Below are 13,230 nucleotides of genomic sequence, written 5' to 3' on the forward strand. Positions count from 1 at the left end.
CCGCTACATTCTCGTGGCAATCGATTCCCTCTCCCGCTTTCTGCGCACCCTCCCGCTAAAGACGAAGCGCCCCGCCGAAATGAAAAGGGCCATGATAAGACTTTTTCGGGGAGGTAACGTACCTACACGCATCTTTTGCGACAGAGGCGGGGAATTCTACAACAAGACCGTCAAGGAGTATCTCTCACGAAAGAAGGTACAGATGTATTCAACCTTCTCTCCAGTAATCAAAGCGTCGCAGGCAGAGCGCGTCATACGGACTTTACGCGACAGAATATTCCGTTATTTTAGAGTAACGGGAAAATACCACTTCGTTTCCGCGCTTCCCAAGATCGTGCGCGACTACAACACCACCAAACACAGGACTTTGGGCATCAGCCCGTCCGAAGTCACGCCCGAAAACGAATTGGAGCTGTTCAATAAGATAAATGGGAAGCCCGTCGTACCCTCCGTGAAAAAGAAGCTCAAACTGGGGGATAAAGTGAGGGTCCTACTTCACAGAAAAGGTTTTCATAAGAGCTCGGAAGGGAGTTGGTCGCCTCAGATTTTCACCGTCTCCCGTCTGAGAGACACCTCTCCTCCCGTCGTACACCTGGAAGATTACCGGGGTAAGGAAGTGGACGGATCTTTCTACCCGGAGGAGGTACTCGTCGTAACCCGAGACGCCAATCAGCCTTGGCCAGTAACGAAAGTGCTGAGGAAGAAGCAGGTGAACGGTCAGAGCTTCTCCTTGGTTCGCTGGTTCGGTTACGACAAAGAACACGACAGTTGGGTTCCGAGCAGCGACGTGGTCAAGATTGGGAAATGATGTCGGACATCTACGTCCACCTGCTCTCGAACGCCAGCATGGATAAGTTTCCCTCGAATAAACTCAACGCCTTCACGGTAGCTTTCGATAGTCCGCTTCAGCTCTCGAATCGGTATAAAGTCGGTCTGATGGATCTCAGCATAAGTAACGATTTTTTAAATATCGGGTACGAAAGGCAAGATGCGAAAATCGAGGTTTCTTTCGAGGACACGGTGGAAGCCGGCAGAACTTTTCGTGTCACCTCGGATCTCGAGAGGGATTTGGGAAAAGCCCTTTCGGAATTCGACGTTTCTTTCGCGTACAATAAATCGCGATACGACTTCGTCTTACCCGTGGACGTGAAAGCCGTGGAATTGGACCCTCGGCTCGCGCAAGCGCTCGACGCCTCGCTAGCGTCCCGCGAAGCAGGTCGTGCGGTGAAACCCCCCAAATTGAGCGAACGCGAAGCCACCTCCATCGTATTGGAGCACGCCGCAGCCGCCGTTGCTTTCGGCGACGTCACTCTGAATTCGGAAACCACGTCCCTACGGAACACACTCAACAAGTATTTCCAGACGCACAAGCTGGACGCCTCACTAGAATTCGCGGATAACGTGTACTCTCTGAAAACGCCGAAAGGGTTGCACGTACCGGAACCCTTTGTCAAGCTGCTACAACTCACACCCGTCGAGGGACACGAAGAAACGCTACGCGTCTCTCTCCCCATAGCGCGTCAATTTTCTTTCACGATCAAGACGAAAATTCCTCGATCTTTGCAAGTACATGTGCCTCCCGGCTATTATGCGACGCCGCAAGCACTTCTAAATGCGATTAATCAGCGCGTAGGCGAACGCGCGCGCTTCAGCTTCGACGGAACCGAACAGAAATGTAAAATTCGGCTTTCCGAGGGCACCTCCACCCTAAGACTTTCCGAGTACCTGGCCGTGCTTTTGGGCTTCGAATCGCGTACCGTGTTCACGGGGGATGAGGATGCCACGAGCTCCGTCGAGGTACTCCTGGAACCCCCGTTTCACAACATAATCGTGTACACGGATATCGTGGAACCCACGTACGTGGGGAGCGGGAAAAAACCGATATTAAAAATACTACCCTTTTATTACGAGAAAGACAAGCACGTCGTCACCTACACGTTAGATAACATCCAGTATTTTAACCTGTCTCAATTCGAAATTCCTTCAGTGACGATCGTTCTCGCGGACGAAACGGGAAGACGTTTGCCGTTGCGGTCCAAAGGCAGAACCAATCTAACGTTGCATTTCAAATATGTACCGTAATTCCCCCAAAATAATTCCCGTGTACACGGGACCCCTTTTCCAACGAGGGGGCGGTGTGTTGAGCAACATATCCAAGTTTATCGTTCCCATCTGGCAGCAAATAAAACCGATCGCCAAGAGAACGTTGAAGCGCTTGGCGCGGAATTTGGCCGATGGCGAAGGAATATCGCGTGCAGTAAAAAAGACGGCCATAGCAACGGGGAGAGACGTGCTGGATTCCATGGAGGGCTCTGGAAACAACAACAATGGAAAGAAACGCCGCAAACGACAACAAAAGGCGCCGACACACGACGCACCTGCAGATATCTTTGGTACGCCGTGAAGGTCACACATCCGCTGCGCGCGCTCCGTCATGACGTCAACGAAAGGAAAAATACAGACGCCGATCTGTCTAACGAGTGACGTGATGATATTCGAACCCCCCTCCATTCAATACGGCGTGGAAGATACTTCGTACCAACTCTTTTATCCGGTCAACGGAGTAAATAATTCCGTGATCGAGTTTTGTATTCAAAATTTGCAAAGGGCACACTTGGATCTCTACGGCAGTTTCGTGTCTTTGACCGTGCGCATTGTTCGCGACGACGGGGAAGAAATGGACGAGAAAGATGTCGTTTTCCCAATAAACCACCTGTTGAGCGGCATGTTTAAGACGGTCACCGTTTACGCGAACAACAAACTCGTCAGTTCCAACGAGTTGTACGCCTACAGGAGTATTTTGGACGTCGTGCTTCATTCCACGCCCGCGGCTCAAGAAACAGTGCACGCGGCTGGACTTTATGTCGAGGACGACGAACATTTAACGGACGATTACGACGTCTCGTCTCGCGGTCCGAAACAACGTTACGAAGCGACGAAGGGTGGAAAATACTTTAACCTGGTCGGTCAGATCAATACCGACCTGTTTCAACAGCCGCGCCTGATGGTACCTGCCGTCGAAATTCGCGTCGTTTTCCTGTTAAACAACGACGAATTTAAACTCGTATCGGTCCCCAAAGACAAGAAAACGTACAATTACGAGGTGGACATTAAAGAAATGACGTTACACTTGAAAAAGGTGACGCTGGCACCTTCCCTGTTTTTGGAATACGAGCGGCGGCTTCAGACCACGCCGGCCATCTACGTGTTACGCGGATTGGAAACCAAGGTGCGGAGCTTGAGTGCCGGGAGCTTGGACGCTCACTTTGAAAACGTTTACCCCGAAAGGGTGCCTTCCAAATTATGCGTCGCCCTGCTCGCCACGTCCGACTTTCTCGGCGACATCCAATCGAACCCCTACAAATTCCGCCATTACGACCTGTCTCATTCGATGCTCTCCGTGGACGGCCAGCAAGTGCGAGCCGAGTACGACTTTCAGAACGACCTCGTCAAAATTCCCTACTTTAACTTCTTGCAAGAACTGGGAGAGAAACATTTCAAGTATAGCTACGAGCGATTTAAAACGAACGGGTTCCTCCTCTACTTTAACTTGGACGTGGACAAGTGTTCTTCTCCTTCGCATTTGAACGAGTGGCGAAAAGGAAACGTTCGCCTGCAATTACGCTTCGCTAAAGCCCTTCCACACGCGGTCACCGTCCTCTTGATTTCCGAGTGTCCCAAGCTCATGTACGTCGACAAGGACCGTACGGTCACCTTCCCATAAGAAAACATGTACGAGAGCGACATCTTGGAACTCGTGTCCCTGAACCCCCTCGCTTCCTCCATGCTGAGAGGCATTTGCGCTTCAAACGAAGCCTTCGTTTTACGCAAGCCCGGTTATTTAATCATCAATACGGAAGAGCGAAGAAGACGCGGGCAGCACTGGGTGCTCTACCTGAAAAACTACGACGGGTCTGCCGTGTTTTTTGACAGCTACGGACTTCCCCCCATCGAAGCAAACCTTCGAAAGACTTTACCTGTAGTGGACGAGTATAACGACAAGTGTATTCAATCGCCTTTTTCGCCTTACTGCGGGCTTTTTTGTATCTACGTAGCCACGCGCATGTCGAAACGCTACAGCTTGAAAAGTTGTGTACCCATGTTTTCCTGTAACCTCGAAGAGAATGACGAAACAATAAAACGTCTCCTCGTGAGCGAACTCGTTTCGTAAAAAATAGACTATTTATTTATTCACGACATACACAAGACCCTTGCGAGACGATCTTCCAACGTGCTGACCCGACGCTCACCGCCGCCGTCGTCGCCGGTCTGCACCGTGACGTCGAGGGATGTGTGGAGAAGCCAGTAGCGACGGACGATAGGTCGGTTGAAACCCGCGTTGATGAGACACGGGTCGACTGTCTCTCCTCGTCTATACTTTTCCAACAGCTCGAGCTTGTAATCTACGAAACGCTTCATTTTCTTTGCAATCTTCCCACTGACGGTGAACAGACGTAAGGGTATCGTCTTGAGAATCGAGCGAAAGTCTCCCTCGCAGCTATCGCCGTGAATATAATCGCGTAATCGCAGCAAGTCCCGATACATTCGCGTTTGCACAAAGGTGGCAAACCTCTGCTCGGGCGTCATCATGACTGAGACGGAATGAGAGTAGACAACCTTTATTTCTCGTTACACATGAATTAGGCTCCAGCTTTGGTTTCGTAGCCGGGAAGGCAGCCCAAATACGGACGAAGGCTCGAGTCTAACCAATGGCTGGGGTTTCTCGACCAGAGTCCACCGCAACGACAGGTAGTCAGTTGATCGCCGATTCGCAAAAAGAAGGTCTTTGGAGGAGGCTTGAAGGTTAGGACCATGGGCAGATCTCCCGTCAGTAGCCATTCGTAATCTGCAATGAAAGGAGTGTGAGAAACGCGTGTTTTTATATCTCAAACACACACGTACAATCTTCTTCAGTCACAGAGTGACACTGATGGTCCATCTTCTCCATCTTCCTTCAATAGTCGAAGTCCTTCGCAACGTACGTCGAACGGTACCGTCCGACAGCCGAGAAACGGGCGAATCAATCGGTCCGTCCAATGCTTTTGCTCTGGAAAAAAATGTGAACGATTATAGAACGTATTAAAAAATAACGAGGAAGCGTACCTTTGGACCACAATCCACCACAATTGGTGCAGAAGAAGCGGGCGCTGCCAATCTCCCGAAATATGTGAGGCGGGAAAAAACCGACTTCACGCGCAGCAAAAGTGTTGTACACTGGAAACGAAACTCTTCAAACATTTCGGCGATGATGACGTCATGGGTATTACTTACGAGGATCTACCAAGCTGATCATAATGGAATGACGATCGACCATTCGCTTCGACATTTATAGTAAAGCTTTGCCTCTCACTCCCTATGACGTCATTGAACGTGTTTGGGCATGTTAAGACGTGTTTGAACATGTTTGAACATGTTCGGACACGGGCGGCGAACCGTCGAAGTCGCCCCTGGACACACTCGTTCCTCTCTCTTCCTCTTTATGACGTCATTGAACGTGTCTGAACATGTTTGGACGTGTTTGAACATGTTGTGACGTCACTGAACATGTCTGAACATGTTTGGACGTGTTTGAACATGTTGTGACGTGTGTAGACACGAACCCCGCAATACGAAAAACGTCACGCAGTACGAATTAGATTGATGGTTAGTGTGTCGCGCCCAGTGTAGAAGGATCCTGGGTTCGAATCCCACTCTGGGTCTTCTTGTCGTCATGTACAAGTCGTCCCAGAGTGTTAGCTAGAAATTAGTGTAATGTTTTATTCAACGTCGATGGTATTATTGTCATATGCGTCATCGCAAAAAGGCGCGAAAGACGGAAGGCGGGGTGGTCAAAGTACAGACGACACCGTCGCAATGCGAGGAGGAGGAGAGCGGTGTAGCGACTATAAAAGGTGCGCTGGTTCTACGACGATTGACAGGAAGCCCACGAGGGGCATCCATCCATCCACGACACGAGGCGTTTCGTGGACCAAAATGTAAGTTGACCGTCTCTGCTGTGAGAGTGTATTCTATGTATGACATTGTTTTTCAGGAACCAATAGCCGCTGTCACCGCATGACACTGACCACAGGGACTCATCCCATCCTCTCTCATCATCATCAATCTCAAGCGTTCCTCAACTGAAGGGAAAAGTGAGCATTGTTTCGTGAGGGGGAATCTCGTACTGATTTTGTTTGACCGCAGTGCCGCGCTGTCTCGTATGTCAGTACGACCCCATCGATGCCATGCTCGTGGCCGTAGAAAGAGAGCACGAAGCTAGAATAGAGAATCTCGGTAATAGCCCAGTCGTCCTTTCAGATGACGACGACGACGACGACAGAGTCAGTAGTCCGCCTTTCGTAATACCTGAAACGGACGACGACGACGACGACGAATTGCTCATGTGGGAAGGGGATCAGTCGTATGCAGATTTCATTCCTCTGTCTGGTAGGGTTCGAGATGAATCACCAGATGCAAGCCCAGAATTTCGAAACGAAGCTGAGCCTGTCCAGGGTCGTAGAATCGTTGAATTACGAGAACACGTCGTAGAGAATCATCCCTCCGTCACGGAGAGACGATTCCTTCCTTTTTTTGTCACAGACGAGGCATTTGACGGAACGGCTACTAGGTACACGCTTCTCTGTTCCCCGCACGACGACAACGTCGACGATTTGCGACTCTATCTACCGAGCATAGCTCCAGTAATCACGCGCGTCCTCGAAGCTTATCCCATGCCTTTTAAATTTTGTCTGTGCTCGAAGGCGCTCATGGTTAAGGACGGAGCCGACGGGTTGACTTCGCATCTCCTTCACGTGAACCTTCACATGAGAGTCGTTCATAACCGCCAAGAAATCGAAGGCGCGATAAATGCTGCCATCGCAGAGTCCTCGCAACGCGTTGAAAACTATGCGAGAGAAGGGTCTGGTTTCACCTCGAACGACGTCCAATGTGTCGACTTAAAACTAACGCGCTTAAAACCGAAGCGGATTGGATGCACGATCGAGCTTCCCGAGCTGCTAAAGAGAAAAACAAAGACTCTCACAAACGTCAAACTTCCGCCGAATCACGAAAACGAGTGTTTCAAGTATAGCGTGCTGGCACTCTTGCATCCGTTGAGAAACAACCCAAACGATTATGTTAGATACCGCAAGTACATGAATCCTTCGAATCCGGAGACGCGCGTAACGTACTGGCCGCCCTGCTTCCCAGTCACTTACGAAGACATTTCCCTGTGGGAGAGAAAAAACAAAATCTCCGTCTACATCTACGTGTTCGACGAGCAGACGAGTTCGATAACAACAGGACGGGTTCCCTGTACGCTCTATAAGGATAAAGTCCACTTGCTCGAGGTTAAGGAGCATTTCTATGGGATCCGAAAATTTAGCACTTTCATGGGACGAAGTGACTACTTTTATTGCGAGAAATGCACGTCCGGTTACGGAACGAGAGAGACATTGCAGCAACACGAACGTCTGTGTCGAGACGTAAACGAAGTGATTCTCGAAATGCCAAAAGCGGGGGAGAGTGTCTCCTTCAACAAGATACAGTACATGCATCCCTATCCCTATTTCGCGGTGTTGGACACGGAGAGCGTTTTGGAAAAGGACGCGCTCGTGAAGGACGCCGTGAGTGTGCACAGGATGAGCTCGTACTGCATCGTTGTAGTGAGAAGTTGGGACGGAAAAATACTAGGCCTAGATGGCTATTTGGGACCCAACGCGGCAGAGAAATGCTTGCTCTCGCTCAAGCGATTTAGCGATCAAATCGATAGGTTGAACAGTTGTCCCGCGCCGTTGGTCATGAGTATGGAAGACCACTTTCGGCACGCGAGCGCTACACACTGCGAATTTTGTGGAATCGAATTTAACCGACATACGCGGAAGGTATCGCATCACGACCACACCCGCTTCGTAGAGCCCGGTTCTTCGAATTTTGTCGCGACGCTGTGTGATACGTGTAACCTTACGTGTCGTAATACCAAAGAACTCGTCGTGTGCGTGCACAACCTGCAGTACGATTTGAGCTCCCTTCTCCGCCACATGCACGTTCTAAATCTGGGCGAGCCGTGGATCTTAGCTTCGAGCTCGGAAAAGATAAGAGGGTTCAACATTGGCGATCTCCATTTCCGCGATACCACGCAGTTTTTCAACCTCTCCTTGTCGAACCTGGTGGAAACCCTGCTCGCCAGCGGTGGTGAAAGCGCGTTTCATTGTACCCGTCAAATGTATGGTGACCGTTTCCGAAGCCTTCTCAGGAAAGGCATTTACCCGTACACCTTCGTCGACAGTTTCGAAGCGTACAATTTGCCCGCACTACCGCCAAAGGAAGCTTTCAAAAGCGACCTGAACGACCAAGAGATCACGGACGAGGACTATCAGTACGCCCTCGAGATTTTCGAATTGTTCGAATGTAAGAACCTCGGCGGTTACACGCGTCTCTACGTCACGCTCGACGCCTGTCAGCTCTGCGACGTCGTACTGTATTTCAGGAAGATTGCGCTAGAGACGGATGGGTTAGATATCCTACGCACAGTGTCCCTCGCCAGTTACGCGTGGAGCAGCGCTCTGAAGCTCACCAAAGTCAAACTCGAGCTCATGAGCGATCGCGAGATGTACGAAACGATCGAGAAGGGAATCAGGGGAGGCATTTGTAACAGCTTCCACAGATACTGTCGGGCTAATCACGAGGGGTGCGACGATTACGATCCCCAGCAAGAAAAGACTTTTATCCAGTACCTCGACGTGAACAGTTTGTACCCGTACGCGATGACTTTCCATCTCCCGACAGGTGGTTTTGAGTGGGTCGATCCTTCGAGGTGGAGCGAGATCGATTTTCTCAACATTCCTCACGATTCGGAAGTGGGTTACGTGTACGTGGTAGACTTGTCATATCCCGAAGAACTGCACGCGCTCACTAGGGATTTTCCCCTGGCACCCGAACACAGGTGCGTGGACGAGAACGAACTCTCCCCCTACCAACGCCACCTGAAAGATGCGTTGGCGCTGAACGCCCCTTCCACAACGAAACTCTTGCTGACGTGCTACGACAAAGAACGCTACGTCGTTCATTATGCACTGCTCGCTCTGTACGTGAGGTTGGGCATGAAAATAAAACGTGTTCACAGCATCCTCTCGTTCCGCCAAGACAACTTTTTGCGAACCTTCGTGCAGAGAAACGTCGCGTTGAGGAATGCCGCGAGCACGAAATTCGAGCGACTTCTGTACAAAACCATGTCGAACAGCACGTTCGGTAAGTCGATACAAAATGTGAGACGGATGAAAAAGTATGCCCTAGCCTACGACAAAGAAAGCGCGCTCCGAAAAGCTAGCTCCGTCGACAGTCAGCATTTTCACATTCTGAGTGATAAGTGCATCTTGTACGAGATGAAACAACGCCGCATCAAATGCACGCACCCCCTTTACGTGGGCTTTGCCATTCTTGAAATATCCAAAGTCCGAATGTACAGCTTCATCTACGAGTCGCTCTTTTCTCGCTTGACGTGTCCAGTGCAATTGATCTATAGCGACACGGACAGCATAATTTTTTCTCTCACGTGTGAAAGCCTGGAAGAGCAGCTGATGAAGATTGAGAGTGAGTTAGATCTGTCTTCCTATCCGCCGGACCACCCGCTTTTCAACGACGAGCACGCGAACCAGATGGGGTACTTCAAAGACGAGACGGGGGGCGGAGTTATTCAGGAAGTCGTAGCCATCCGAGCGAAAATGTACAGCATTCTCTTGGCTGGGACACACAAACAGATCGCGAGAGCCAAAGGAGTTAAGAAAGACGTGGTGAGGAAACATTTATTGCACGAAGTGTACCGAGATTCTCTGTTCAATGAAAAGGCGGTCTCTCAGAAGCAGTGCACCATCCAGAGTATAAAGCAAACGATGTACACCATTTCGAGACTCAAGAAGAGCTTGGTCCCCTACGACGACAAACGCTATCTCGTGGATGCCGTACACTCCTTCCCTTATGGGAGCTGCGAATACGGTAAGCTTTCCTAGTGTTTTGACGCGTATAGGATTACGATAGTACTCCCTCTTTGTGCAGCACCGGGAAACCCGGAAGAGAGCCCGAGACCGTCGACGTCAGGCATCGAGTAACCGCGGAACAAAGAGCTGCACGCGCATGTAATCGAGAATAAAAGTTCTAGTCGAGACATCCCTCTCTCTCTCTCTCTCGCAGACAGGAGCAGCACGGGACATCGTGGCAGTGTGGTAGCGGAATGGGTGTACGAAAAGAATTACCATTCCGTCATCGTGCTGACGCAGTGACCCGCGCAATGACGACGCTGCGATGAAGATACCCCATATCCTTTCTCTTGAGGTAAGTCAGGGAGGGTGCAGGCATCTATCGACCAAGTCCTTTGTATGTATTCAATAAAGATGTTTCAGTGAAAGAACACACAGAGTCTCGTCAAAGTTATTCGGACTGTTTAATGCGTTGCATGTCAATAACCAAGCGGTATTTCAATAAATCAGTGACAAAGTTGACGATGTAGACTGCTTGCAAATGTCGCTGCTTCCGCAGGGCGTGCTTAATATGAGCGATGGCACGAGCGAGAAGGTCCACGATGTCTGCAGCGATGTAGTTGAATTCTGCGTTGGCCAAGCTCACAAATTCGCTCATCAGTCCCAGGGGTCCGTCAGGAACCGTTATGCAGACGTTCTTGTAACGGGCGTAAATTCGACGCACCATCTCCTGCAGCGGCCCCGGCGAGATCTCTCCTATATTGCCAAAGCCTACCATGTCTATCACGTAGCGAAAAGCAGTGATGACGAGCTCGTTGCGGGGACTTTCGCCGTTGAAACATTCCTTCTCCACTTCTTCCCAAGAAGCGTGGGTACGGGAACAATTTTGTAAAGAGTGGTAGCTGAACATCTTCACGTACTGATGACGCGAGCGCGGTGCGCGCTGCCTTTATAGAGATAAACGCGCGCGCGCGCAAAGAACGGAGAATGAAAGCGAAACTGAAAAGCCACCCGTCGCCGCTAGGAGCGCGCGCGCAGCAGCAGAGAGCCGAAACCGAAAACACCCGCGGCCGGCGCAGGGGGCGCTAGGAGCGCGCGCGCGCGCATGCGCGGACGGGTGGAGCAGAGGGCGCGCGCGCATCCATAGCGGCCGCTGCGCGTCGCCTCTCTCAGTTTCTCTCGGACCGTCGCGGAAGACGGACGTGCGCTCCGCGCGCTCGCTCAGTTGCTGGCTGCCTCTCGTAGAGAGCAGACGTATGTTCTCCGCGCTCGCTCAGTTTCTGCCTGGAAGTTGCCGCGGGGGAAAAGGTGAGTGATTTGACGCGCTCCTTTTCTCGTATGTTTGCCGTGTTTAGCGGTGACCGCGCTCGTGTTAAGCCTTTTCTCGCATGTTTAGACTTGTTTTGCGGTGTCCAAGCCTGTTGACGCATGTTTAGCGATGTGTGGTTCCCGCCTTGTGTTAGCTGCGTAGTGTTGGGGTTAGGCCTAAGCGATCGCCCCCTGTAAGCCTCTTTCCTCGTATGTTTGCCGTGTTTAGCGGTGACCGCGCTCGTGTTAAGCCTTTTCTCGCATGTTTAGCGATGTGTGGTTCCCGCCTTGTGTTAGCTGCGTAGTGTTGAGGTTAGGCCTAAGCGATCGTCCCCGTAAGCCTTTTTCCCCGATGTGTACTGTTTTCTGTTTAGCAGTAGCGGTTAGACCTTTTCTCTCGCATGCCTAGACTTGCTTGGCAGTGCTGTCATTTTTACCTGCCGCTAGTATCTTGTTCTGTCTTTCTCGTCTAGAGCTATGATGGTGGCGCCATCTGGTGTGATGCCTTGCAACTAAGTGGCCACCTGTCGTCGATCTCTGCAACTGCTGGGTGCAAACTACCAACATGGCGGGTGCTGGTCACTCGGGTGTTGCGGAGCGGCTTCTTCGCCGCGGCATCGTTGATTTTCGAATAAATTGTTTCTCTCCACTCTATTTCTATCTTTTTATTTTATTTTCTGCCTATTATTTTTCTTTTTTATGGACTCTCATGGTGCACAACGCTCAGCTGGTCTGGACACGAGTTAGACTTTCCCCAATTAGTGTGGTGGCTCCCTGGAGGGTGCTGATTAATGTGGGGGGTCCCAATTAGCTCTAATTGCTAATTAAATCGTGTTCAGGACAGTTGAGCGTTGTGCACCGTGAGAGTCCAGTACTTACTACTTTAAGGTCTGCAATGTAGTGCTTGCCCGCTTTTCTGTGGGTTCATTGCTTCATGCTACCTTTACCTTTTAACTATTACCCTCTACAGATCGAACCCCAGAAATACCCGGCGGAAGATGACTCCGAAGCGGTAATTATTGCTCAGATTTACAATGGCTTACATCTAGATGCTGGTTCATGTTTTCAAGGTCGCAGAATCTAGCTCGTCCCATACATGTGTGTATTGCTCGCTAACATGTTCGAGGGCGCTGCGTGTCTCTGGATACAACTCGATCCGAATAGCACCAACAGAGAACAGGAAGAACGAACTTAAATATTTCAACACGTCCCACTAATGATGACAGGGGAGATGTAATTCTATCCCCAATTTCGTCCTCCAAACCCTTAATGATCTTTTTTTTATTGGCAAGAGGAACGCATCTTTTTCGCGCTGTTCTAAAGGCTGATGCACACATGCGTTTAAAAATGCGGTGCCGCCTCTGCATTATGAGTTATGGCCAGATGCGGCAGAATGATTGTGCTAGCATTCTATCCTACATAACGGAAAGTTACAACGTTCTTAGTGCCAGCTGGCACGACCTGCGCCAATAATAATTTTCCGCCTGCGGTAGAATATTTAAATAGTTTGTTCGGCAATTGCCGGACTTTTATAGGAATCACTTGCTCTCCTTTGCTTGGCCCTCCAACGAAGGAGAACAATCTACGACACTCGCCCTCCATGATGATGTTTTCTATATCACTATCTCAAAGTGCATGAAACTTTCCTCAATGTTCGATACGATTTTGATAATCATTTCGCTGCCATTGCAATTGTTGTACCACGAAAAAGTGCGAGGACAAGTGACGGCCACTTGCTACGTTTTTCTTTCGCTCCTTTTTTTTTTTTTTTTAGTTTGACCTGAGAAGGATGGGATAGACGAGGATAACGTGAAAGACTGCGCAAGCTTCCACTACTTATTAACTAAGCCCAGTGTCTTTCTTTCGGTCCTTCGCCGCAAATGTACATACATCACCACCGTGCATCTTTCGTGTGTTATTCTGACATACCCAGTCCTTCTCGTACTTGGCGCATTTCAGACTGAACAGA

General features: G+C 50.2%; 1 protein-coding gene and 1 long non-coding RNA gene across 4 annotated transcripts in view; both read left to right on the plus strand.

Moving 5' to 3' along the window:
• LOC135400174 (uncharacterized) overlaps positions 1–13,230 on the plus strand; it is a 94,731-nt gene that overhangs the window by 46,535 nt on the left and 34,966 nt on the right. For all 3 annotated transcript variants that reach the window (XM_064631912.1, XM_064631913.1, XM_064631914.1), the window contains exon 9: positions 12,232–12,273. In XM_064631912.1, the coding sequence (XP_064487982.1) occupies positions 12,232–12,273 (42 nt within the window). The remainder of the gene's footprint in view (positions 1–12,231; positions 12,274–13,230) is intronic.
• Positions 11,098–11,915, plus strand: LOC135400175 (uncharacterized). The gene is made up of 2 exons (XR_010424546.1): positions 11,098–11,261; positions 11,735–11,915. It is a non-coding gene; the product is annotated as an uncharacterized LOC135400175 (long non-coding RNA).

This window comes from Ornithodoros turicata, chromosome 7 (assembly GCF_037126465.1).
Source record: "Ornithodoros turicata isolate Travis chromosome 7, ASM3712646v1, whole genome shotgun sequence".
NCBI classification, from domain to species: domain Eukaryota; kingdom Metazoa; phylum Arthropoda; class Arachnida; order Ixodida; family Argasidae; genus Ornithodoros; species Ornithodoros turicata.